Raw genomic sequence first — 26,978 nt, forward strand, 5'->3', positions numbered from 1 at the left:
TTCACTCAGGTCCCATGACCTTTTCTTTGAATTAGGCTGCAAGACTATAGATGGTCTCTTCAGGACACCTTAAACTCTTGCTCAGAAATATGTTGACCTGGCTTGGACTATAGCTCAGTGGCAGAGTGCTTGCCTAGCACATGTGAGGTACTATGTTCGATCCAGATTTTAGTACCACATAAAAATAAAGTCATTCTGTTCATGTAGAACTATTAAAAAAAATTTAAAATATGTTGGGCCAAATGCAGGACTTAATCCCCAAGTTTCCTGCTGGGTGTGGGGAAAGAGTTGTTGAACCCATACCCAACTGGTCTGTAATGGTGGTAGATCAAATTACAAGTTGTGTGTTAATAGATGTCATTAATTTCTGGGTGTTCAAAGCTATGACCTTCCCCTCCCTCCAATGGGATCTGTTTCGTGGTGCTATAACAGAATTTGTCATTCTAGAGTCTGGGAAGTACTAAGTGGAGGGGCTCACATCATCCTAAGGCAGAAGTTACTTGTCTATCTCTACTCCTACTGGGACATGGGCAATGTCTGAAGTCATATTTGGTTGTCACAACTTGGGGTTGCTACCAGTATCTGGAGGTAGAAGTCTGGGATACTAATAAATGCCCTACAATATATAGAACAGTGTCCACACACCCAAATATCAATAATGCTGAGATTAAAATCCTGTGATTTCATCAATTACCTGGGCATTGTATACCATCTAGAATTGTGCTGTCCAGGTATGATAGCTATAGCCACGTGTTGAATGCAAAATATCCACAGAATTTCAAAAAGCTAGTATAATATAAAATGCCTTTTCCCCCCTTTTGGTGATGCTGGTAATTGTCTCGTGTGCCAGTCAAACTTTACCACTGAGCTGTCCCCCCTCCCTCCCCCTCCCTTTTTTTCCTAGTACTGTGTATTGAACCCAGGGACACTTAACCACTGAGCCACATCCCCAGCCCTTATTAAGTTGTGTAGAGCTTCACACTAAGTGGCTGAGGTTGGTCTTGAACTTGAGATCTTCATGCCTCGCCTCCCAGCTTGCTGGGATTACAGGTGTGTGTCATTGTACCTGACCCCAAATTAATTTTTTAAAACAATTATAAATGGATAAAATACCCAATAAATTATTTTTTATGTGGTGCTGAGGATCGAAGCCAGTGCCTCACACATGCTAGGCAAGCACTTTACCTCTGAGTTACAACCATTTTCTTTTCTTTTCTTTTTTTTTTTGTACCAGGGATTGAACTAAGGGATAGTTAACCACTGAGCCATGTCCCCAGCTCTATTTTGTATTTTATTTAGAAATGGGGTCTCACTGAGTTGCTTAGTACCTTGAACTCCTGTTTCTTCTGCCTCAGCCTCTTAAACCACTGGAATTATAGGCCTGTGCCACCTCCTCACCCAGCCCCTCATTCATTTTTTTAGTTGTAGATGGACACAGTGTCTTTATGTGGTGCTGAGGATCAAACCCAGTGCCTTACACATGCTAGGCAAGCACTCCAACACTGAGCCACAAACTTAGCACCCCCCATTCATTTTTAATGCTCATTACCTGTTAAAATAATATTTTGCATATATTAGGTTAAAATACATTTACATTAATATAGTTTCACCTGTTTTTTTTTTCAAATGTGGTTATTAAAAGTTTTCAATTGGGGCTAGTGTTGTGGCTCAGTGGTAGAGTGCTTGCCTAGCACTTGCAAGGTGCTTTGTTCAATCCTTAGCACCACATAAAAATAAATAAAGGTATTGTGTCCAACTACAACTAAAAAAAAATATTTATAAAAAAGTTTTCAGTGGCTGGGGTTGTGGCTCAGTGGTAGAGTGCTTGCCTTGCACATGTGAGGCACTGGGTTCGATCCTCAGCACCACATAAAAAAAATAAAGGTATCGTGTCTATGTGTAGCTAAAAAATATTTTTAAAAAAGTTTTCAATTAACTATTTGACTTATATTTGTGGCTCACGTTATATTTCTGTACCATAATGCTGATGTAGATGAAGACTCTTAAAAGATATCTCCAGTCCCAAGTCTCCTGTGTGCTCAGGATTCAATAATTCAAAGATCTACTTGATGTTTATTTTCATACACTTCAAAATTAGTTATGATTGAAGTGGAACTCAAGTCTCCGCACACCAAAACTTCTCAGTCCTCACCATCTCAAAATGTTAATGACTACCTATCTCGTAGTCAGATTCATAGTACTGGGGATTGAACCCAAGGCCTTGCATGTAGTAGGCAAGTGCTGTACTACTAAGCTATATCCCAGCCCTCATCTTTGATTCTTTTATTTCCCTTAATAATTTCTTCAGCACATTTTATATCAAATGTCTCCTTGTCTTTGCCACAGCCATAGAACTCTTCTTTCCCACTTAGGACTACTACAGTGGCCTTCTCCTGGTCTCTCTTCCTTCTTTCCTCCAGTGGTCTGTCTGCAATTTTGTGTCTATTCAGGAGCCAGAATGATCTTGTCAAATAAAAACCAGATGATTACTCTCTTCCTTAAAACCTTTCAGCAACTTCCTATTTAAAGTAAAAGGTTTTCTTTGGGCATTATAGGCTTGGCCTCTACCCCACATACCATTGTCTCGAGACAAAATAACCCTTTTTACCCACCTTAGTTTCTAAGTCACACTGGCCCACCTTTCAAAGTCTCGTTACCAAACTTTTTCCTGTCTCAAGTTCTCCTTTCTACCTGGAAGGACCTACCTTTTGACCATTTTAGGGTTTACTTACCCCCATCCCCACTAATAGGGATCAAACCCAGAGCCTGGTGCCTGCTAAGTAAGTGCTCTACCACTGAGCTACATCTTCAGCTCAGTGGCCCACTTGTCCTTTAGGTCTTACTTTTAGGACCAAGCATCAGAGTGCCTTCCCAGACCACCTGTTGCAAATTTGAAGGCCCCCCCCCATCTTTCTAGTTTGTATATATTGTGGTATTTATCCTGATTTCTTTACTCATTTATTGAATATTCTTGAAATTGTAGAGGTGGATGAGGAAATTATCTACCTTACTAATACATAGCCCAGTGCCAAGAAACAACATGAGACACCTGTAATGGGTATTTAAGAACAAATATATGTAAGCTATTATTTGAAATGATGTGCTTTTGTTGAGAATATACTGCTCCATTCACAGCTTCAGTAGCCATGAGTCATGTGAGAAACTGGGTGCCAGCTCATGGCTAGGCTAGCATAGAACCTGAGTTCATGGGCTGGAATCCTGCAGTTCAGCCACCTAGCTGTCATGGTAGAGCAGGCCTATAATCCCAGCGATTTGTGAGGCTGAGAGGAGGACTGAAAGTTCAAGGCCAGCCTCAACAACAGACCTTATTTCAAAATTTAAAAAGGACTGGGGATGTAGCTCAGTGGTAGAGGTCCCCTGAGTTCAAAAAGTTGAGCAATCAAAGGCAGGGCTGGGGATGTGGCTCAAGCAGTAGTGCGCTGGCCTGGCATGCTTGTGGCCCGGGTTCGATCCTCAGCACCACATACAAACAAAGATGTTGTGTCCGCCGAAAACAAAAATAAAATATTAAAATTCATTCTCAAAAAAAAAAAAAAAAGGCAGAGATAGATGGTAGAAGTGTCATGCCTGAGGAGGGCCTGTAGTTTAGATGTGATCCCAAAGGGCAGTGCTAACTAGAATGCTGGTGCCCCACCCAGCCCTTTCTACTTAGCTGAATTGCTGAGGCTGACCTTGTACTTTTGATCCTCTTGCCCTGGCCTCCCAGATTGCTGGGATTTGTGTATGTGAGGGTCTACTTAATTGGTGAGCTCCAGTAGGGTTGGGACCCTGTCTTTAGTTTGCACTTATCAAGCTCTTCATGGCCTAGCACAAATTATTATAGCAATAGCCAACATTTACAGAGTGCTTTGCGTTTACTGGCCCAAACAACTCTGAGAGGGAGGTGTGTAATTTGCATTTGACATCTGAGGAAACTGGCTGAGGTTAAGTTGCATACCCAAGGTCACAGTAAGGGCTTGGATTTGAGTTCTGGTATCCTGCAGAACCTGAGTTTTGAACCATTAGTCCAGCAGTGAGTAGGTCCAGGGCCATTAGCAGCACCCACTCCATGGCTAGTGCACCTAGGCTCTGAACTTTTAGATTCTTGCTTCTTGCCTTTGTCCCCAAGGTCTTGAGAGAAGGGGTAGGTACACAGAGAATGCTGGCTTGCCTTTGCTGCCTGGCAGAAGTAGTAATCCATTTCTCTACCCTTTTCAGTGCTGTGCAGTTTAAGGTAGTTACATGTAGAGTGTTGGATGCACGCTCAGCTAAACTGGGTTGGAAGTTCAGCTAAACTGAACTTCACAGAACTCATCATGTCCACACAATCAGGTGTGATTCACAGCCATTGAAGTATACTGGCCATGCCTCAACATTGGGGAAGACAGTTGTGCTCATAGCACATGTAGGAAGTCCTTTTGCTAGCCACTCAACTTTCCCTATTCTCTCGGCCACTGTCCTGATGCCAGTTCCAATGACCATCCAGGGCCACCACACTGGTAGCCTTGTTGGCCTTAGCATATGAAGAGCTGGGAAACCTCCCCTCTATGTGGACAGGTAGGTCCTCTTAGGACTGCAGGTTAATAGTGGTTAAACACCCCTAGGTTCAATCCCTGGTAATATGCCCCCCCCCCCCCCGCACTGCCCTCCAAAAAAAAAAAAAAAAAAAAAACCCTGGGACTTTTTTGAAAATGTCTTGGAATAGAGCTAATCTGTCCTACATACGCAGTGAATGTTTGTGAGGGATCATGAAAGCCAAGGGGATGTCCCTGGCCCAGTTTTGGAGAACAGTAACCCAAGCCTACATGAATTTCTTCCTAAGTAGTCAGCCACTTAGGGCAGGGTTCTGGGCATTCACCTAAGCAAGGGCCAGGCACAGTGGTCATATTCTAAGAAGCACTTGAAGTCCAAGGGAAAATAAACCCTATCCTGGGCCAGGGACATCCCCTTAGCCTTCATCCATCCTTTAGAAACATTCACTGTCTGTGTAGGACAGATAAGTTATATTCCAAGACACACATTTTCAAAGAAGTCTTTTTTTTGGAGGTGGGGGGCACGTTACTAGGACTAGGGATTGAACCTAGGGGTGCTTAACTACTATGCCACATCTTTTGTAAGCCACATTTTTAATATTTTATTTAGAGAGAAGGTCTCACTGAGTTGCTTGGGGCCTCCCACAATTGCTTAGGCTGTCTTTGAACTCGTGATCCTCCTGCCTCAGCCTCCTGACTTGGTGGTATTATAGGGAAAAGTCAATCTTAAGGCACAACTCTAACAGCTGTTTTAGATTTCTCATCACAATTACCATTTTATCCTGTTTGTTACAATTATCTGTGTCAGGTCTCATTTAAGTGGTAGTGATAAGATTGTAATCCCAGAACTCTGACCTCAGACCTGTTTCTAACCACTATACTCAATCTCAGTAGTCTCTGAAGATCTCTAAGGGATCCCATCTCATCTCCTCTGCCCCTTAGCACTCAACGGTGCTCTTTGCAAATCCTTCCAGCAAACCCTGACCTATACCAGGTACTAAGCAAATATTAAGGTTGGAGAAACAGTCTGTCTTCTTATTTATGACTTGATCAACCTCAGGGTTGTACCCAGAATCTCACATCCTCATGAATGGTCCATTTCCTGTCTACAAAGGTATCTTTTCTTCCTTTAAAATAAAACTTTAAATCAGGTATGGTGGCACACACCTGTGATCCCAGCGATGTGGTGGGCTGAGGCAGGAAGATAGCAAGTTAGCAAATGGATGGAATGTAGCTTAGTGGCAGAGCACCCCAGAGTTCAATTCCTAGTACCAGAAAAACAAGAATCAATTCTGCCGACTTCCTGATTCAGGGAGAAGACCTCTCACACATTAGACAAATGCTGTTCACTTTTGTTCCTTTCCAATCAGTGATTTTTTTGGTGGGGGGCAGTACTGGAGATTGAACACAGGGATTTCCACATTGATCTGCACTCCTAGCCCTTTTTATATTTTCTCATTAAGTTCTTTTTATTTATTTTTAAACACAAAGATTTTTTTTTTAAATAGAGAATTTTAATATTTATTTTTTAGTTTTCGGCAGACACAACATCTTTGTATGTGGTGCTGAGGATCGAACCCGGGCAAGCATGCTATTGTTTGAGCCACATCCCCAGCCCTCATTAAGTTCTCTTTAAGTTGCCCAGGCTAGCTTCAGATTTGCAATCCTCTTTCCTCAGCTTCAGTTGAGGTTACAGGTGTGTGTCATTGTCTGGCATGATTTTTTTTTTTAAATATATATATATATTTTTAGTTGTAGTTGGACACAATAGCTTTATTTTATTTATTTTGTGTAGTGCTGAGAATCGAACCCAGGGGGTTGTACTATGTGAGTGCTCTACCGCTGAGCCACAATCCCAGTCCCCCCCAGCATAATCTTTTAAGAATCAGCCTGTTATTCCTAAGCTTAAAACCTGAAGCTTCCAGTTATTCTAAGCTTAAAAATGAAATTTCTTAACAGAGCTTAAAGACTTGCCATAAACTTACCTCTTCAGATTTCTTGTATACAGTTTTTCCCTGCCACAGAACTGCCTTTCTGGATCCTAATGGCATCTTACTTAGGAGCCTTCACATGTGCTGCCTTCTCCACTTTGTTGTAACCACACTCCACGTCAGTCCTTGTGATTTGTTTTTTTGGTGTACTGGGGATCTGGAACCCAGGGCCTTGTGAATGCTTGGCAAGCTCTCCACTTAGCTACATCTCAACCTTTTTGAAAAACTTAGGGTCCTGCTAAGTTGCTTAGGCTTGCTATATCACTGTAATAGTTTTCACTCCATAATACTTACCAAAAAAGTAATTAAGGTTTGCTTCTCCTATTAGGAATATTCAGTTCCATTTATCACTATATCCCCAGATTCTGGCATACAGTAGGAGTTCATACAGATGATAAAGGAATTTAGGAGCTTTTAGTGTGAGAAGTCATGGAACTCTGAAGTGTAGTCTACAAGAAACTTGGTCTTGGTGAATAAAAGGATTTCTACAACATGCAATTTCTCATGTAAGAACTGTGGTTTAGACATAATACATTTGTCCCTACCTCAGTAAATTTTTAAAAATATCTTTATTTTTATGTGGTGTTGAGGATTAAACCTCATGCTTGTGAGGCCAGTGCTCTACCACTGAGCTACAACCCCAGCCCCTCAGGAGTTCTTTAACTGGCTGAAACCTTAATCCTTTGAGGGATACAGGGCTATTCTTTCTTTCTCTCTCTCTTCCTTCCTTCCCTCCCTCCCCCACCTTCCTTCTCTTTTCCTTTCAGTACTGGAGACTGAACCCAGGAGTGCTTTACCACAGAGATACATCCCCAGCCCTTTAAAAAAAAGAATGTTCAAATAGGATCCAAGTTGCTGAGGCTGGCCTGAAACCTGTGATCCTGTTGCCTTAGCCCTGAGTTACTGGATTACAGATATGCACCCACCACATCTGGCAAACATGTTGGTCAAAACCTACCCTAACATCAGATTGTGGTGGTTGGCTATGCCTGGTATCATGCACATCAATCATGAGGAAATCCCAGCATATCTTTGCCTTCTTTTCTTTTGTTACATGGACAGTCCTGTCAGTCTTGTGTCCCCATCAAAGCTAACCTGGGCCCTGTGTGAAATACACTAGTTGGAAATGTGGGCATAGATCTTTATATCACCACATCCTTAGGCCCTTGTCTCCCAAATCAGGGAAAACTTCTGTTTCACTGAACCCTGTCAGGACTATTTTAAGCATAAAATGGGAGGGCTGAAGGGTGTAGCTCAGGGGTGAAGTGTGTCCTTAGCATGCTCTGGGCCCTGGTTTGATCCCCAAGGTAGGGAGGATGTGGGAATGCTACAATTGTAGGTAAAATTTCACATGTAGCCAGAAGTAATATGTCACAATAAAGCTTAAGCATGGTTGAATCCATCATTAAAATTCATTTTATGGAGACAGAACAATGATTTTTTTTTTTTTTTTAAGAAAACAAAAAACCAGGCTGTCCATGGTGGCATATACCTGAAATCCTGGCTATTTGGGAGGCTAAGGCAAAATTCCAAGTTCTTGGCCAGCCTCAGCAATTTAGCAAAATTAAAGTAAAAAGGGCTGGGGATGTAGCTCAGTGGTAAAGCACCCCTAGGTTCAATCCCAAGTCCAGAAAAACAACAACAAAAAGAAAAGAAAAAAGTCTCAAATATAGACACGCTTTACTATACAATATTATCACCGTGTATTAAAACACTATTTGTTTTTTTTCTCTTTTTCTTTTTTTTTTTGGTATGGCCGTAGACGACTATTTGCTTTTCTGCTCTAAGTATTATGACACTTTAAAAATTTTGTTACTGCAGGGGATTGAACCCAGGGCCTCCTCTTGCATGCAAGACAAAAGTGCTCTAACACTAAGCCACATCCCTTGTCCTTTTATTTTAAAATGAGATCTTGCTAAGTTTCCCAGGTTGCAAACTTGTAATCCCCCACCCTCAGCCTCCTAAGTAGCTGGGTTTACCGGTGTGTACCACTGCAACTGGCCTACCTCCCACCCTTTTTCTTGGTGTGGTACTGGGAATTGAACCCAAGGGTACTCTGTTACCAAGCTACATCCCAATCCCTTTTTATTTTTTTGAGACAGGATCTCATGACATTTCTTAGGCTTTGCTAAATTGCTAAGGCTGGCCTTGAACTTCTGATTTTCCTGCCTCAGCCTCTCAAATATATGTTCATTATACCAGCCCAGCAAACTATGAAGTCAAATTGAGTCACCTGATAGGTTCCTGTAGATATTCTGGCTGGGCCTTTTCCTGACTCAAGTTTCCTGTGGGGTTTCTATCACTACTAATCTAAGTTCTAGCCTTTAAACTAGAGCAATTCTGGTTATTTAGAGAAAAGCCTGACCACCAGCTTACACATTCATCAGTGTCTCAATATTCTGGCATTTTTTCTCACTATCACCTATTTCTGAAGCCATATTACTCACTAATTCCTTCCTTCTACATGTGAGACATTCATTGACTAGAATTTTGTAGTTTGAGCACACTGGACAAGAATGAGAAGATTCTGGTGGTAAAAACAATCATACAAACAAAAAGATACTTCAGTGTTAGAAATATTTATTTGTCAAAAAAATAAAAATAAAAGTGGGAGGAGTGGAGTTAAAACAAGGCTAAATTTCAGCTAATGCTGTACCACGATCACAGGTCAGACCAAAAAAAAAAAAAAAACCAAACAAAAACACCAAACAAACAAAAACAACAACAAAATCCCCAATGGTCCTAGCAATTTCAGAAGATTAGCTTCAATGTTAAGAGTCCAGAGCTAACAGAGAAGAGTAAAAGGCTGTTTGCCACTACATGGTCATTTAAAGGGAGATGCTGTAGGTAGGCAGGGAGGAAGGGTTCAAATCCTAGGGAAAGCAAAATAAGAGGGGTTCCACTGTACAGGAAAAAGGGAATGCCAGCATAATCCTTACCTAGGGATGATCTGAGGCTGAGAATATAAGGAACAAAGTGAAAGGCTACTAAGACTAGTATCAGGAGGAAAGAAAAGTAAACTTAGAAGAATTAAATTAAGAAAGAAAACATAGTTGGTCTCAAACTCCTCTGTTTACTGAAACATGAAGCAATGGAAACATCCCGGCAAAGGGGACCGCGCGGAGCAAGTTCTCATATATGACCGCAGCCCGAGGGTTCAGTCCGCAATTATCCTACCTGAAAGAGAGCACAACACAAGAGGCTTACACAATGCCTGGAGAGCAGCTTGGCTCCGAGTACAAGGGCCCTGGTCCCGTCCTGTATTCCAGGGGGGGAAAAAAAAGAACAAAACAAAACCAAGTCAGATTGGATCAAATTTATATTCCACAAAATCATCTAGGGTTCTATTAAATAGGTCTATAAAAGAATATACTAATAGCTATATAGGACACACAGATGTAATCTAGGTGAAAGTCTGCTGTGTTAATGATAAATTCAACTTTCTCATTTTCTTAGCCATCTTTTAAACAATATAACTATTTTTTTGATTCCAGGGATTAAACCCAGGGGAGCTTAACTACTGAGCAACATCCTCAGCCCCTTTTTATATTTTATTTAGAGTCAGGGTCTCACTAAGTTGCTTACAGCCTTGCTAAGTTGCTGAGGCTGGTTTTGAACTTGTGATCCTCCTGCCTCAGCCTCCCAAGCCGCTGGGATTACAGGTGTGTGCCACGGCGCCCGGCAAAATAACCTCTTTAACAGAAGGCTACTATTGCTCCAACAAAGGGCAAACATATATCAACAAAAATAACAGTTTAATTTTTGGATCTGGGAAAAGCAGAAGATACTGAGATCTCAAATATGGCCAATTGTTCTACTTTCCCCTTTAAAAAAAATGATATGGAATTTCACTATGTTGCTCTGGTTGAATTTTCCTGGGCTTATAAGTGTTCCTTCTGAGTAGCTGGGACTATAGGCGCAAATAACCACACCCATTTTTAATTTTTCATAGTAAACAAACTTTTAGAAATGACATTTGTAAAAGGTACAGTTCTCAAGGAACAGTGGGTCATTCACCAATCTCTAACACAACTACATGTCACACTGTCACAGAGTTAGAACCACAGTTCCAGTGTTTTCTCTAATTGACCAAATCTGCCAAATCGAAAGAAGAAATCACTGCTAGAATTCTCTAATTCTTCCATTGATGATGGAAACTCCAGACACCAATGGCTGGGGGAAAAAAGAAGTTAACTCACACCAAGTTCCTCTACTTATTACAGACAAAGGGCCAAATCTTGGTCTTGATCTGTGCCAATCGACTTCAAAAGCTGTGACGTTCTTGGATCAGTTCTGCTAGTGAGACCCGAATTTGGATCCCCAACAGTTCTGTGGTATTTCCTCCTGGCAGCCTCATTAACATCAGGCTCCTGGGACTGCAACCAACTCAGGGTTATTCAGTCCATTTGAGGTTCACACCTGGAAGGTAAGTTTCTTTAAAAGTCATCACTACAAAGAGGTTAGTTGAACAACCACTGTTCTCAGTTAAAATTCACTTTTAAAATGATGTATCAATACCCTTTAAAGATCACAATATATTAATTTAAAAATTAACTTTGAAACATACTTAAAAGAAACAGAAGTTATCTGACAGATTGATAACAACTTACTTCACTTCAGAGGCATCTCAACTCATGGTAGATCCAGCTGTAAAAATTAATGGCAAACTCCATAGCTTCTAAGCTTAATCTACTTCACACACATGAACACACTGCTGCACAGTGGTCTCAGGAAATCCCAAGTCTTACTGACATGGTCATATAAGATATAAAATCACAGGTTCATGACACAGTGCTTCTCACTTCACAAAAAGCAAATTCTGTAGCTTTTCTTTCTTCTACACCTATACCAAAGGGGATAACTTGAAATCTTGGAAGCTCAATAGTAATTCGGTTTAACCTTGCTACTGGGGCTCAAATTCAAGTGATGCCCAATTTCAAAGTATAAGTAAAACCATGAAAATATAATGTCATGATGCTATTTCCACTCTGATTAACTCAATACTCAATATTTCCTACCCCAGTGACTTGTAGTAACTTAGCAACTTTGATACACAATTCCAGAAGTAGGAAACATTAACTTTTCAGTCACAACCTAGAGGATTTTATGTACATCAGAAGATTGCCAATTTCTAATGCCTTAAGTAGTGTTCCCACACAAAAAACCCAAAATGCTGAAAGAAATGGGAAACGTATCATAGGTTACAAGAAAATAGGGGTTAAGCACTCCAATGCTCTAGATGTGAATAAGGAAAGAACTACATGGGGCAGAGCATCAAACATTCAGCAAACAAGTATCTTAGAATTAGACACTTAACATTTATAGGACTTTATCTGGCTTGCAGATATCATACTTGAAGAGCTTCCATGATAAAGGCTAGTGACCCAATAAACAATCTTATTAGCAAATACTCTGTGATTTCCATTGCTAAGTCCTGAACCTGTACCCTTCAGCTTAATACCACACTGACTGGGAATTTTAAGAGTCAGGCTTGAATTTGAATTTTAGCTTCACCTCCCTCATTACCAAATGATGATGGGCAAACTACTGAATCTCTGGAGCCTTAGTTCCCTTCCTGTATAAAGAAATATCTCTTACTGTCTAGATATCAATATACACAGGTCACCAAACATTAGTTATCTTAAATGTTTTTCTGCAACTCAAGTGGATTTACAACTGATTATAGGAATATTATTCCTAATAAACTGTTCCTTTAGTATGTGAAGTCACACGCTAAAACCTCAACAGGCCAAGTGAACCTGTGGCCTAAGCTAGAGAAATAATAAAGAATAACACATAATTAGTACTTTTTGGATTCTGTTCTAATAGCAAACAAGTACCTCTAGCCTCCTCTATGAAGGTCTCTTGCAAGGGAACTAAATGGAATCTCTTAATCACACCCATCCCACTCTCACCTCCAGTTTTTAAAAGGCTGAGTACCGTGCTCGGTCCACATATTGCTCCCGCTCATACCGGGCCATGTCATACAGAGAATTCCGTGTAGCTGCTGAAGCCTGAGACAACTCACTTTCTGGCCCATAACCGTAGCCCTCTCCAACTGTGGGGAGCACAGCTGTAGCACGACGCAGTGGGCTTCTGTCCCTTCCATAATAGGAGGAAGAGGTGGCGGCAGCAGCAGCCATAGCAGCTGAGGTAGCAGCAGCACCAGAGTTCGGCAATAGGTGTCTGTCATAGGGATCAACAGAAGTAGAGTTGAGGTGACTGGTCACAACTGAGCTCTGGACTTGAGGCAGATGAGACATGGTCTGCTCTGCATAGTTGTATGCAGAAGCAGCAGCCGCCGCCGCCACCGCTTCATAAGAGCGGACCCGGTAGCGCTTATAGTAGTCGAGTGCTCCATAGGCGTCATTGTAATACATGGATTCCCCATAGCCCATGGTATAGGGTGTGCGCACTGCTCCATACTGTTCATTGTATTGCTCAGTAAAGTCTGCCACCCGCCCAGTACGATCTACTGGGCACTCTTTGGACCAGTGTCCCTCTTTCCCACACCGATAGCAGCCACTCTGGTCTCCCATCCCGGGGGCGGTTCGAAGCCGGCTGGTAGACAACTGCACGTGCATCCTTTTGCCTTGAAGAAATAGATTAAGAAGATTATAACTCATTGACACTCTTTATCCTCCCCCAAAGGAAAGTAAACACAGGACACATACATACACACACTCTTGTGACCCTATTTCAGCAATGCCCTCTAAAAAAAATAGCTGAAGTTTCAATACAGATGACAGCCAGAAAACGTTAGTCCTCAGAGACCAGTTAGTCCTTTCTACTTACCCCCGTAGCAAATTCCTACCTACTTCTGTCTCTGCAACTTTCCTTTACCCCAAACACAAAAGTAAAAAAAAATTCTAATTCTTAAAGACTATTATCAACTATAATGATTCAAAACCTGAATACTTTTCAATGATACATCCAACAAAACCTCAGTTATGCTAGATCTGGAAGGCATCTTCGTTCTTTTTCCCTGATTTACTGAAGGCCATATAAGGCTTGAGCACTTACTGCAGCTTAGAAGCCACAGCAACAGCCAGGCATGGTGATACATGCTGTAATCCCAGTGACTTGCTGCAGTAATTTAGCAAGAACCTGTCTCAAAAAATAAAAAGGGCTAGGGATATAGGTTTCAATCCCCAGTATGGCTGGAGGGGTGGGGAGGGGACCACCCCAGCAATAGGTCAGGTTGTTTCACAGTGGGAAGAGCATGTGCTCATTAGCATGCATAAGGCCCTGGGCTCAATCACCACCAACAAAACCCAACAGCAGTCTTCTTTCCACCTTGTTTCCTTCAGCAGTTTCTGCAGGGGAAGGCTATGTTGGATGCCAAATCACATATCTGGCTCATCATCTGCTTCATCCCCTGTATTTCTGAGAAATAAGACATTTTAACCTCATCCTCACTTTTATCCTCAAGGGCTAATCCATGTCTACTGCAGAAAACTCTGACCAAGGCCTCTCAATAAGAATTAGGAAGATCTTAAAACAGTACCAGCTGCTTAGGGATAATGTGTTCCCATGTAATGGAACAATCAGGATTTCAACTTGCTACTTAGTTTACAATTCTTTTCTTAAAAAAAAAAAAAAAATATATATATATATATATATATATACACACATATATATATATATATATACACATACATATATATATATATATATATATATATATACATATCTTTTTTTGTAGGTGGACACAATAACTTTATTTTTTATTTTTATGTTGTGCTGAGGATCGAACTCAGTGCTTCATGCATGTTAGGTGAACGCTCTACCACTGAGCCACAAGCCCAGCCCTCTTTTCTTTATTTTAATGTACTAGGAACTGAACCCATGGGTGCTCTACCACTAAGCTACATCTACAGCCCTTTTTAGTTTTTGAGATAAGGCGTTGCTAAATTGCTGAGGCTAACCTTGAGCTTGCAATTCTCTTGCCTTAGCCTCCTGAGAAGCCAGGATTATAGACTTATGTCACTGTGTTCAGTGCTTATACTTCTTTATAGGGGATTTTCTGTTTGTTTGAAAATTGCAGCATTTGCCTAAAGGATTTTGGGCCCCCATTCAAACAATTCACATCTATGTTTCTAAGAAATGACTAGCATTGAGGAACAGCTTTGAGAAGAAATCACCTTTGCTCCTTTGCTCAAGGCTGTGTGCAGCCAAACTGAAGGTCCCTTACTGATAGATGAAAGCATCTGGAGTCTTTAAAAGCAGTTCAGGAAAAGGGAGTGGTAGTGGCAGTAATTTAGTACTGAACTGCATTAAGATTCTGGAGATCAAGTCAATACTTTAAAAAAATTGTGGCCATAAGGCCAGTAAAAATAAAGAAAATGGGCTTCTTGTCATTTTTAAGGGCTGCTCAGAACAGTTTCCCCCTCTGCCATCAGCATATTGCTCTCTTTTAATAGGTCTTGGTCTGAATACAGCTGTGCAATAGGAAGCTTTGTACTTCCACTATCTTTTTGGGAACAACCTGATTTAGGATGGGAGCCAAAACAGCACCATGCACTAACCATGAGAGGGGTGTGGATTAGTGCAGTCCTATCACTTTAGTCTAACTTGGTTCTGCCCCAGAACTCACTCTTCAGCAGAAACAAAGATGTTCAGGCTTTTGACCCCCAGCTGCTAATGAACAGGCAGCATCCACCATCACCAGACTCAATTAGCAGACACCAAGCAGCAATAACTCTGCAAGCAGCATTTTAGTGAGCCATCCCAGTTTTCAGAGATTTAAATACTTGCATCTAATTTTTACAAGTTATTCAATGTTACCTGTGCTTACAAAAGAAATAGATTTCTGCCCCTACACACACACACACACTCTCTCTCTCTCTCTCTCACACACACACACACACACACTCTCTCTCTCTATATCAAATATAGAATTCTCTATAATTTAGACTATAAAATTATAAATTACTTGGCTTTCAAACATACACATTAAGCTATGTGACAGACACAAACTGTGCTCTAATTCTGAAGTCAAAGTAACAATGATAACCTAAAAAGTAGCCAATCCAGAGACCTAGAAGTAACATTTGTAAGGGGAAAAAATCCAATTAAACTTGCATTTTATTTTTATAGATTCTGGGTCTGTTTTTTAGAGAAACAAAATCCAGTGATTTTACCTTGATGTTTCTGATACTAAATCCAATCTTCATTTCTGTTTTTCTTAGAGGGTGGGAACTCCTAAGTGTATAAACATCTGTAGCAAAATCAAAATCTATCGGTGTAGTTGTGAAAAGGATACAGTTTAAAAAAAAAAAATCTAGAACTAAAAAACATCTATAATAAAGTGATAGTAGGCTTTTTTAAAAAATAGTCTTTCCAACACAGTCATAACCAAGCTTTTAATTTAAATCCCCTAAAGTTCCTGTAATAATTAAAAAGTACTGTGTTTCTCTATTACCTTTCAGAATCAGGGCAAAGACAAATTCTACCACTCTATTCTACTACATGTAGATAGGCCGGAAGTTTAAAAGATTTTCTGAGACCTCAAAGTTACTGAAATATGCCAAAATTTCTCACAAAATTAGCGCAATAATACTATTTTATCTTGAAAGCTGGATCAGAAGAGAATATTAAAATGCTGAGGTGGGAAAAATGGGGTCCTAATTTTTTAGCTCCTATTATGTGCCAGGATCCAGAGATGGCTGGAGATGTAGTTGATATACAGCAGTATATCTGAAAACAAGACATATAAATTTGGGAACACCTTCCTTTCCAATACAACTATGTTCCCCTGGTGCTTATGGAGAGAAAACAAAATCTGAAAGGCACAGATAATTCAGCTTCTACTGCTTCCTTTTAGAAATCATACAATGCAGAAACCCAAATGGCAACCATTAAGTACATAAATAAAGGTTCAGAAGATGCCCAAAGTGGCATTTTCCAGAGACTATCTTCATTAGTAGATGACTAAAAAGGCTTTTATTAGAAAATTATGCAAACTGATATCTACATTGTATTTTCTGCAAAACTGATTTATTTTCCAATAATAAACTTGTCATTTTGGGAAAATATAGAAGGTTACAAAAATGTCTACATATGTAACTCAAAGATCACTCTCCAGAAGGCAAAGGCACACAACATAAAAACAGAGTAAAAGATTTTTCTTTCCTAATTCAGTTTAGTGTCTGTGCTTCTAAGGAAATGATAACACTTTTAAATGTCTCATGGGATCCATTGCATTATTCAGGTATCTACTTCATAAGTAATAACACCAGTTTTATTAAAACACTCAGGGCTAGGGGCATAGCTCAGTGGTAGAGCACAAGCCCAGCATGCACAAGGCCCTGGGTTCAATCCCCAACACTGCAAAAATAAAAACAAACAAAAAATAGTCATTCTAAGCCATCTTCCTCCAGTTAACTAATTTTTCTTATACATATTTTTGCCCTTTTCCTTTTATTCAACTGCACATTAAAAGGTAAGGGCATGTAGTATTTCTGCTACAACACCTCTGAAGAGTCTGTACCTGAATTTACATTCTTTTAAATTCTGCTTATTACCTGTTAAGAGAGAACCCTCTTTCCCCATTCTCCATCCATGATCTCCTTCCACCATTGAATGAAAACAATAATACTTTTAAAGGTAAAGTGCACCAGCATCCCAAAATAATAAAAGAAAGACAAATATAAATTTAAAAAACAAATAAGAAAAGCTTAACTATCCTATCACATTTTAAATAACTTTCTCTCAATACAAACACTCATGGTTGCAAACAGCACTCACCTTTCATCATACAGTGCTTTCACTGTGGAAACATTTTCACAACTATTACCTCATCCTAGTCTCAGTACCATACTGTGGGGATGGTACAACAGGGATCGTTAACTCTATTTTGTAAGTAGGGCAAATGAAGCAGAAAGAGGTTAAAACATTTGACCACTTGGTAATTAATACCAGCAACTTTTGCCCTATGTTTTTAAGAGTAGCTGAAGACCAAAGCATCACTGGCTGAAGCCACATATACTTGATGGTCCTCAACCACTAAACTCCACTATCTGCACACTTTCTCATTTTTTTCTGGTCAATTTCTATATTTTCCCTATTCTTTCCATTCTGCTTTCTAGGTTTAGCAGAGGAACTCGAAGTACTTAACAACTCTTTTAGTGGCACTCAGGGCAGGAAGGGTGTTTATTTTAAGAACCAGAAGTGGCTGTGAATGTGTAGTCCAACATGATACTTTTACAAAAACCTTGCTGTACAATGCTATTCAACAGAACTATCTGTGATAGTGAAAATATTCTATACATGTGCTAATTCAGTAGCCATTACCCTCATATGACTATTGTTTGAAATGTGTCCAAGACAACTGAAAAAGTGAACTTTTTGTTTTATTTAATTTCAATTAATTTAAACTTACCAGCCACATGTGGCTAGAGGCTACCATATTAGCACAGTTCTAGAGTTTTCAGATATCCTCTTGTGGTATTAATGACAACAAATATAACTTTATTATCAATATAAACAATGATACACTCTATGATGCTTAACTGAATTTTTTTTTTTAATTTTTTATTTTTTAGTTCTCGACGGACACAACATCTTTGTTGGTATGTGGTGCTGAGGATCGAACCTGGGCCGCACGCATGCAAGGCGAGCGTGCTACCGCTTGAGCCACATCCCCAGCCCCTTAACTGAAATTTTATCATAGAAGTAAGACTATCATTTCCATTTAACCTTGAATTTTTAGAAAAATTTACTTTTTTCTTGGTTGTGCTTGTATAGTCCAAAGACTTAACAAATTCACCCAAAAGACACTTCCCCAAATCCAGACTCACCACTCAGATTTATAATATAGGGCTTCCTCTAAATACCTTTTCCTCATCACTACCCCTCACCCAAGGCAGTGGAATATAAACCCTAAGCATTTAAACCCTCAAACCAAAGGCTTCTTAGGCATAACAAAAGTAGTAGATAAGTCACAGACTTTATCCTCCCCTCTCCCCAGCAAACAGTTTCATCAGCATTTGAATTAATGAAGACCACAGAATAAAGTGACCCACACTTTGTGGTCCTACATAGCTGTTGAGGAACATCTCCGCAAACATGCATAATAATACCTCAGTGGCTAGCTGGCGTCACTTTACAACCAAAGGTGCCATACATCGTATATTTTGCTTGTGGCTCCTAGCAGTGTTCTGCTTCCCCAAGAGTAAGTTATGCTTAAGAGCAGTAGACATAATCTATTATTTCCAGTTAAAAGATCCTGCCAGCCCCATGGTCTTGTTCTTGCACCTGTCTTGAGCTAGACCCCACTCAGCTCTGCCACCCAGGCCCCAAAGCAGTTCACCTTGAAACTCTGTGTTGTCAAGGCCCCTGATGGCTTCGACTGCATCCTCTGCCCGCTCCATGTGTACAAAGGCATAATCTTTCACGATGTCACATTCGATAACGGGGCCATACTCCTCAAACTTGGCCCGAAGCTCTTGGTTGGTACAAGTGGGACTGATGTTGCCCACATGTAACTTGGTTGAAGCTTTGCTCTTGTTTTTGCTGGCTTCCACATTGATGTTCACCCCATGCAGCTTGTAGTGGTGCAGGTTGCGTATGGCATCCTCGGCCGCCGTCTTGTCCTCTATGTGCACAAAGCCGTAGTTCTTGATGATGTCACATTCCAGCACCTTCCCATATTGCTCGAAGAGTGAGCGGATCTCTTGCTCTGTGGCCTCCCGGGGCAGGTTTCCAATGAACAGCTTCACCATCCTGACAAGAGCCTGGAAGAGAAGAAACAAGATTTCAAAAGTCGGATGGGTGGGAAATTCAAGTGCACGGCAACATTTCTGTTTAATCCTCCAAAGTTCTAGGCACCTTCAAGACCCTCCCAGAGAAGTTCATTATTCTTCCTCGAGGGAGGCGGGAAGGTTTGACAATGAGCATTGCGAGGTACGAGTGACAAGCAAATAGGAGGTCGGAGGTCAGCATGCACAACACAGTGCATCTCCCGGAGAGGAGGCAGCGGGTTGGAGCTGCATGTCTAAACAGCGAGGAAAAAGCAAGCGTAGGGCAAGAGGCACCCGAGTGTCCCGGGTGACACGGTTTTGGAGGGAAATCTGTGTACCTCTGCACTGCACGATATCGCCTTCCCACACGCTCTAAGATAAAAGGCCCGCTCGGGGCCAAACCAGGACCCCGGCAGCGGCCCGACCTCCGCCTTCCTCACCCAACAAAGACTCGGCCCGACCCCGGCCCCGCCCCCTCCGTCCGGCCCCGCCTCCCCTCGTTGTCTTCCCGGGGCTGCCCACAGCGCCACCAGGAGCCCAAAGCCCGTCCACAAGGGGCCCGGCCCGCCCGCTCCCGGCTCTCCGCACACCCACACGACCCCCTCGTACCTCCCGGTGGCGGCGGCGGTGGCGGCGGCTCCCGCGTCAGAGAGAACCCGACAAAATGGCGACGGCCGCTCGAGCCTCGGCGCGACCGGGCCCTTTCTCGCGCGCCAGCTCACGCACTCGCGGGTGCGCGCGGCCTCCTCTCCTCCCCCTCGCGGGAGCCGGGCGACCAATCCCGCGGCCGCACACAAATAGTCGCCCGGCTCGGGGGCGGGGCCAGCAGGGGACGGCGCTGCGGGTCCGAGGTCAGTCAGCCCCCAGCCCCGGCTAGCCAATCACCGCCCTGGGAGGGGGTCGCAGCTCCGCGTCAGAAGGGCTCGGGACGCAACCACTGTGTGGGTAAACTCAGAAGCTCGGGGGAGTCGCTAGCCATCACAATGGGTCGCGCTATTGGGCCCTTGCAGAGGGGTTGCTGATGACAAAGGGTTATCTCACCGGGTCCTCTAGAAGGGGGTTACTTAGTGGGCTGGTCCGTTTTTATGGCAGCTGGGGGCAACATTTCAGAAACACAGCAAACCTTGACTTTTATTTTTTTGTAGCGCTTTAAACAATTAAATTTTTTTTTATTGCAAACGAGTTATTCATTAGTGACAAAACAGAACCAAGGAACAGAAAGATGATCTGCGATAGAGCTGGGAGAGGACTAGGAGGTATATCTACCCAAACTACAATTTATTCATCTACATACGTGGCTGGTTTTCTCTCTCTGGCCAGAGTATAAGCTCAAAATGTGTGTCGTTGGTGGTGGACACGCCAAAAGAATACTTGGTACAGAGGACGAGACAGATTCCTTGCTTTAGGGTGGGACAGGTCTCCAAGTCCTCACCGAGATACTGGAGGAAGGTAACTGTGAGTCTCCCGACTGACTTTCTGGCATTCAAAATTCAGCTGCGGTCTAAGGGCACCTCCTGGTGGCAAAAGGGAAGCTATTAGGTGGGTTCGCTGTCATCCTCCAACAAAGCAGAGACATTTATGGAGATTGATGGGTTGAATTTATCTCAGAGTAGAGGTGCCAGGTGGTTGTCAATCACCATTTTTCACTGTGGAGTCTCCGTAACAGCTTCTCTGATACTTTCAAGGCACAAATTCTCTCAGTTGCCTTCCTCCACCCAACTACTTGATTATGTTTGCTTCACTGAATTCTTTTTGTTTCCCAGCCATTTCCGAAGATGCACTGTCTTTACAATTTTAATAACCCATACTGGTACTTGGCTCCCAGCTAATTCTATTTACCTCTCCTGTCCCTTTCCCTTTTCTCTGGACATTTCCAGTTTCTTTCTGTATTCAGACTTTTTACTTTTGGACATCTCTAGAAGCTTCCTTCACCATTTCTGAAACAGCTTTCATTAATCTAATAATAATAATTATTATTATTATTATCTTCCATATTAGCAAAAGCTATGTCAGGTAAATTCTATTTACCTGTCTCCTTCCCTTCTCCTTTTCCACTGATGCTCCAGAAGAGACTTCTTGAGATAGTCTGAAACTTCATATAGTGTCTTTTGGATTCTGTTCTCTCCAATTCTCCAGTTTTCTGAGGTTTCCGAAGCTAATATTTCCTTAGTAACTTTCATCCTTCTAAAACGTTCATTTCACTCACCATCCCTTTCCTTGTATGGTGTTTGTATGTGTGTGTTTTGGTACTGAGTGCTGTGATTTGACTATGAGGTGTCCCCCAAAAGCTCAGGAGACAATGTAGCAATGTTCAGAGTGAAATGATTAGATTTTGAGAGCTGTAACCTAAGCAGTCGATTAGTTCATTTGATGGATTAATAATGAAAATATTACTACTGTGCTGTGTGATAACTATAAGCAGGCAGGGTGTGATTGGAGGAAGTAGGTCTCAAAATGTAATCATCTTGTCCCCTTGGCTTCTGTCTCTTTCTTGCTGCTTCCTGGCTACTATGAGGTGAGTGGCTTTCCTTCCACACACCCTTCTGCCACAATGCCTCACCTCAGGGCCACAGTGGTGGAGTCAGCTTACCTAAGACTAAGACCTCTGAAACTGTGAGCCAAAATAAACTTTTCTTCCTCTAAATTGTTCTTGTCAGGTATTTTGGTCCCAGTGAGGAAGAATTGACTATCACATGGGAATTGAAACTAGACCATCACACATGCTAGGAAAAGGGTCTACCACTGAGCCATATCTCCAGCCCTTTCTAAGATTTTATTTTGAAACAGAGTCTTGCTGAATTGCTGAAGCTGGTTTCAAATTTGCAATCCTCCTGCCTCAGCCTCCAGAGTATCTGGGATTACATGTGCACACCACCATGCCCAGTCTCCTCTGTGTTCTTAACACTGTTTATTCTCTTAGCTGACTGTACCATTCCATCTCCTTCCCCCCATTTTTAAATTTATTCCCTTTTATCTCCATTCTCATTCCTCCATAGGCAACAATTCTAATAAGTTTAATGTATATTACTTTGTGCTCTTGGAAGACATTTTTCATTCATGTTTTTTTTTTTTAATTTTTCAAAAACTTTTTGTTGAAGAAATTGTCAAAAAAGTGCAAATGTAGAGATAATAGGTTAATGAACTCCTCTGGACACTTTATCCAGCTTTGGCATTATCAACATTTTGCTGATCTTATTTCAAGCAGCCTTTCCTTTTATTCCCCTCCCCTGGAGTATTTTGAAACCAATATCAAGATATAATGCTAATTTACCCATAAGCACCTCATTATCTGCTTCTAATTTAGAACATCAGCACTTTTTTTGATGCTGGGGATCAAGCCAGGGCTTATATACTCTAGGCAAGCACACTACCTACTGAGCCCATATGCTGTGTTAATTATAATTGTATTCAAGTTTTGCCTAGATTGTTAACAAATGTCTTTTCACAGTTGGCCTCTTCTAATATGGACCTAAGCAAAGTTCACCCATTGTATATTTGCATAAATTATGTAAATTATGTGTGTATAGCTCACTGTTTCTTACTTTTCTCCATTAAGCAGTCTATACTATGTGATATCTAACTCCTAAGTAATACTCCATGCTGTGCAGCCACACATTTTATCTACCATCTCTGGATATAGAATACTGCCTCTGCTCCCCATCATTATGAACAAGGTTTTAATTAACATCCTTATGTGTGTGCCCTAATTCTCATGGTAGTGTGTGGGGGGATACTGCTGCAATGCTGAGTATACAGAAAACTAGCTTGTCTATGTAGTGCCAAGTTGTTCTCTGGAAAAGCTGTGCTGGTATACCCTTCCTCCAGCAGGGCACAAGGGGCCCTGTTATTTCTGTTTCTGCCATAATGTTTGACATTATTTGGGTTCCTAATTTTTGCCAGGATTTTGGACTCGCAGCACATCTTGGCTTGTATTCATTACAAGTGCTCAGTAGCCATAGTTCTTTGTTGTTTTGATTAGCATTTGTCTGGTTACTAATGATTTTAAGAATTTCTTAAGTTTAAGAATTTTCTTAAGTTTATTGTTTACTCTCATGAATTTTCTGTGTCTTTTGTCTGTGTCTCAGATTGCAGTCTCTTTTTTGTTGTTGATGTGTAGGATTTTCTTGCATATTTCTGGATGTTGCTCTGCATTGGTTTAAAAAAATCTCATTTCACCGTGTTAACTTTGGCCACAGTGTCCTTCATCGGTCAGAAATTATTTTTTATGAAATAAATTTTTATCTTAAAAAATTTGTTTTTGAAGTTTCATGTCTTTTCTACTCCCAAATCACAAAGGTATTCTGCATTTTCTTCTATTAACAGTGTTTTAATTTTTTTACCTTTCATAGTGAGGTCTATAATCCATTTAGAGAAATGCTGTCCAACAGAAATATAATGTGAGCCACATAAGTAATTTTAAAAAGGGCTTGGGTGTTGCTCAGTAGTACAGTGCTTGCCTAGCATGCATGAGGCCCCAGGTGCCATTCTCAGCACTTCAATGACTAATAATAATAATAATAATAATAATAATAATAATAGAAAATATAAATGTCCAATAGGGCTGGTGATGTAGCTCAGTGGTGTGGCACTTCCCTAGCATGCACAAAGCTCTAGGTTCAATCCCCAACACCACAATAAATAAATAAATAAACATGAAATAGCAGAAAAATTTCAGTAAACACATCAAAAGACTAAAGCCGGGGCTGGGGATGTGGCTCAAGCGTAGCGCGCTCGCCTGGCATGCGTGCGGCCCCGGTTCGATCCTCAGCACCACATACCAACAAAGATGTTGTGTTCGCCGAGAACTAAGAAAAAATAAATAAATATTAAAAATTCTCTCTCTCTCTCTGTCCCTCTCTGTCCCCCTCTCTCTCACTCTATCTTTAAAAAAAAAAAAAAAAAAGACTAAAGCCAAAGTTTGAAATCCACTTTAATGATATTTTGACTCATCATTTCAACATATAAAAATGAGATTAAAAAAAATTCCCCTGAAGTCCTTGAAATCCAGTGAGCATTTTGGACTTGCAGCACATCTTGGCTTGTATTCACTACAAGTGCTCAGTAGCCATGTGGCTGGTGGCTGCCATATTGGATCATTCAGGTCCACCCTTGCAGGTGGTGGTTAGTAAGAAAGCAGACATGTTGATCTCTAGAGAATTCATCCATTTTGATCTGTCCATATTCCCATTGCCTGCCTTGATTTTTTTTGCTTTGACTTGTCTTGAATCCTTTACTGCCCCATTCCACCTGTTCTCTTTCCTAGAACTTTGCCTTTCCTCCACCCACAGCTCAAAGTCTCTCCCTGACCCTTAGTTTACCCTCTTCTCCAACCCGTCCTTACTGATTATGCTCTCAAGTAGCTTCAGCTGCCAGGTGTGTGCAGATGATTCTCAGACCACATTTTCCATCTTACCTTTCCATGAACAATGATGTTCTTTAGGGGTCACTTCAATTGCCCTGTTTACACTTATGTTTTACATTCAAATGATCATTTCTCCATTAATTCCTCTCCCCCGTGTAAAAATTTCCAACGATTGGTTTGCTGCTTTGGGGTACATATATCCAGGTTCCCTGAGCACTCATACTGTGTGACTGTCTCCTTCACACAGTGGAGGTTTTACCGCTGTGCTGGAAGCACAAAAGACAGTCTCTGTGTAGTGCTGCTCTATATGTAACTGCAAGAGCATGTCCTGGGACTAAATGGAATAACAGAGCAGCACTACACATTTGGTCCCAGGACATGCTCCTGCAGTTATATATATATCCCCACATGTTTACCATGGAAGACTGAACCTCCCTTTCTTAATAGAAAGGGATAATTATCATGTGGGTTACCTGGTCCACCAGATCTCATGTTTGCAGCTCAGTCTGGGACTGTGCTGTGCTAGTCCAAGGACTGCACATTACCTGTCTGTCTTAACTGATGTTATTCAGTCAGGGGTCTGCTCAGGGCTCCTAACCAATTATGCTAAAGATAAGGAAGTTTTCCTGAAAGACGGCTGTTTGTGTAGAGAAAACAATGCAAGAACAAAGGTTTTTTTCTGCAGGAGGTCAGCAAGGAGTGGCTGCTGTCAACAACATCTGGAGTCAAACTTGGTTGCCCTGCAACCTCCAATTGCCAAGCCAGAGTCAAGGGAGAAGCTGCCTGCTCTTTTTAAGATACTTGGCTGGATCTAGACTATATGGTCCTGTGTGTGTTTTTTATTTACATGCTTAGGGCGTACCTCATGGCAAGTGGATTAGGAACTGCTACTCCTTTGATCCTTGCGTAAGCTCTCTGGGGAGGAAATAGGCATGGGGTCGGTAGTCACCCTCTGTGCTCATCCCTTAAACTTTTGGGAGATAAAAGTCACAGGGCAGAGAACAGAGGACCCCTTGCCCACCATCAGGGCTGTGGTCAGGAGAGTTGAGAGACTCATGAGTGAAGAATGTTGTGTCCCAGGTAAGGGGCACTCTGCCTTTTGACAGAAATACTGCTTGTTAGCATCATCCTGACCTGCTAAGGAGGCTCTCGGAACCATATGGTTCTTTGAGGGCTTGGAGGCTGGGGACAGAGTGGAAATGTGGCATGCAGGAGATCAGAGCCTAAGAGAGGAACATGGGCTTAGGCACAGAGGCTGTGGTCAGGAAAGCAAAGACACCCAGAGGCAGTGAGAGAAGCTGAGCGGTTTAATCACCTCCTTGGCCAGAATCAAGGCTGTGGCTGCCCCTGAACAACCCACACCTGGAAGCCACTGAGAGCAACTGAAGATAAAATGGCCACTTGAGTCAGAGGGTGAGGCAGGATGGGAAGGGACAGCTGCAGCGCCTCTGGCTCCATCATCTGGCGCTCCTGCCCCTGGGGCCTGCTTCAGCTCTGAGAGGTTCCTGGCTGGTCCCCAGGGGCAAGGAACCAGTGGTGGACAGTGCGCCCTAGTTGTGGTAAGAGAACGACCCTGAGGTGGGGCAGCCGTGTCCCACATGGCCTATGTCCGGGATGCAGTGCTATCCGCACTGTGCTGGGGGGATGGGACCATAAGGCTGGGGAAGAGGGGAGAAGGGGATGGGAGGAGTGGGATTGGGGGTTGCCCTAGTCCCACCACCAGTCTGGAATTAAATAGAAGAGAAGGTTGTTCTTGGGAACATTGGCTTGTCCCCAGTGACAGTTCCTGGTGATGGGCTGACCTTGGCAACAGACCCTAGCAGCAGGCAGTTGTCCTGACAAAAGGGTGGTCCCTGTCAACAGTCCCTGGCAGTTTCCTGAACAGAGGGAGGGAGCTGACCTGGGAGTCTTGTCCCCCTATCTATTTGTTCTTCTTGAAGAAGCTGAAACGTTTTTCTCGCTCCCGTTCTCTGCCGTCCTTGCTGCGCAGCACGACAGGCCCCTCAGCCCCTGCTGGTGACACTGGGGGCATGGTCATGGCCCGAGTCATGCCACGAGTGGCACTGGGCACCGCTGGCTCTTCTGGCTCTCCAGAGGCCGAGGATGCAGCAGTAATGGCCGCATTCACCACCCGCAGCCACGAGCTCATCTCTGCCTATGGTGACAGGGAGACAACATCTCAGCCTCAAGGACCCTGTGTGGGGGCTATTGGTGGCAGACAGCAGAGAAATGTGAAAGGAAAAGGCAAAAAAGTAACTATTTCATCTCGGAGAGCATGTTTTGGTGTGGGCCTCCTAGACAACCAGTGGGCATGTCATGGGCTAGGTTATTATAAAGAACAAGAGAGGTG

The 26,978-nt window shown here is 42.1% G+C and overlaps 3 protein-coding genes across 6 annotated transcripts in view; 1 reads left to right on the forward strand and 2 right to left on the reverse strand.

Annotated features, from left to right (window-relative positions):
• Positions 1-18,594, forward strand: part of LOC308642474 (RNA-binding protein 14) — a 48,304-nt gene extending 29,710 nt beyond the window's left edge. Inside the window, exon 3 of the mRNA XM_081281434.1 lies at positions 18,070-18,594. Coding sequence (XP_081137560.1) covers positions 18,070-18,110 — 41 coding nt within the window. The 3' untranslated portion in view covers positions 18,111-18,594. The remainder of the gene's footprint in view (positions 1-18,069) is intronic.
• Positions 9,086-20,028, reverse strand: LOC308642477 (RNA-binding protein 4B). Of its 4 annotated transcripts, none has more exons than XM_081281444.1 (4): positions 19,605-19,866; positions 18,837-19,260; positions 12,439-13,115; positions 9,086-9,700 (listed from the first exon to the last, which is right to left on the reverse strand). In XM_081281444.1, exons 2-3 carry the CDS (start codon positions 19,246-19,248, stop codon positions 12,448-12,450), a joined length of 1,080 nt encoding a protein of 359 aa, XP_081137570.1. In that variant the 5' UTR covers positions 19,249-19,260; positions 19,605-19,866; the 3' UTR covers positions 9,086-9,700; positions 12,439-12,447. The 4 variants fall into 4 exon arrangements, with proteins under 4 accessions (XP_081137570.1, XP_081137567.1, XP_081137568.1 ...); XM_081281441.1 differs by lacking the exon at positions 19,605-19,866 and adding an exon at positions 19,876-20,027 and having other exon boundaries at positions 9,087-9,700; XM_081281442.1 differs by lacking the exons at positions 9,086-9,700; positions 19,605-19,866 and adding exons at positions 10,544-10,942; positions 19,876-20,028.
• A 5,314-nt stretch (positions 20,029-25,342) lies between these two features.
• The window catches only part of SPTBN2 (spectrin beta, non-erythrocytic 2), a 29,294-nt gene continuing 27,658 nt past the window's right edge, over positions 25,343-26,978 (reverse strand). The window contains exon 36 of the mRNA XM_081281429.1: positions 25,343-26,783. Within this exon, the coding sequence (XP_081137555.1) occupies positions 26,550-26,783 (234 nt within the window). The 3' untranslated portion in view covers positions 25,343-26,549. The remainder of the gene's footprint in view (positions 26,784-26,978) is intronic.

Source organism: Spermophilus citellus, assembly GCF_964194105.1.
Source record: "Spermophilus citellus genome assembly, chromosome: 2".
Taxonomy (NCBI): domain Eukaryota; kingdom Metazoa; phylum Chordata; class Mammalia; order Rodentia; family Sciuridae; genus Spermophilus; species Spermophilus citellus.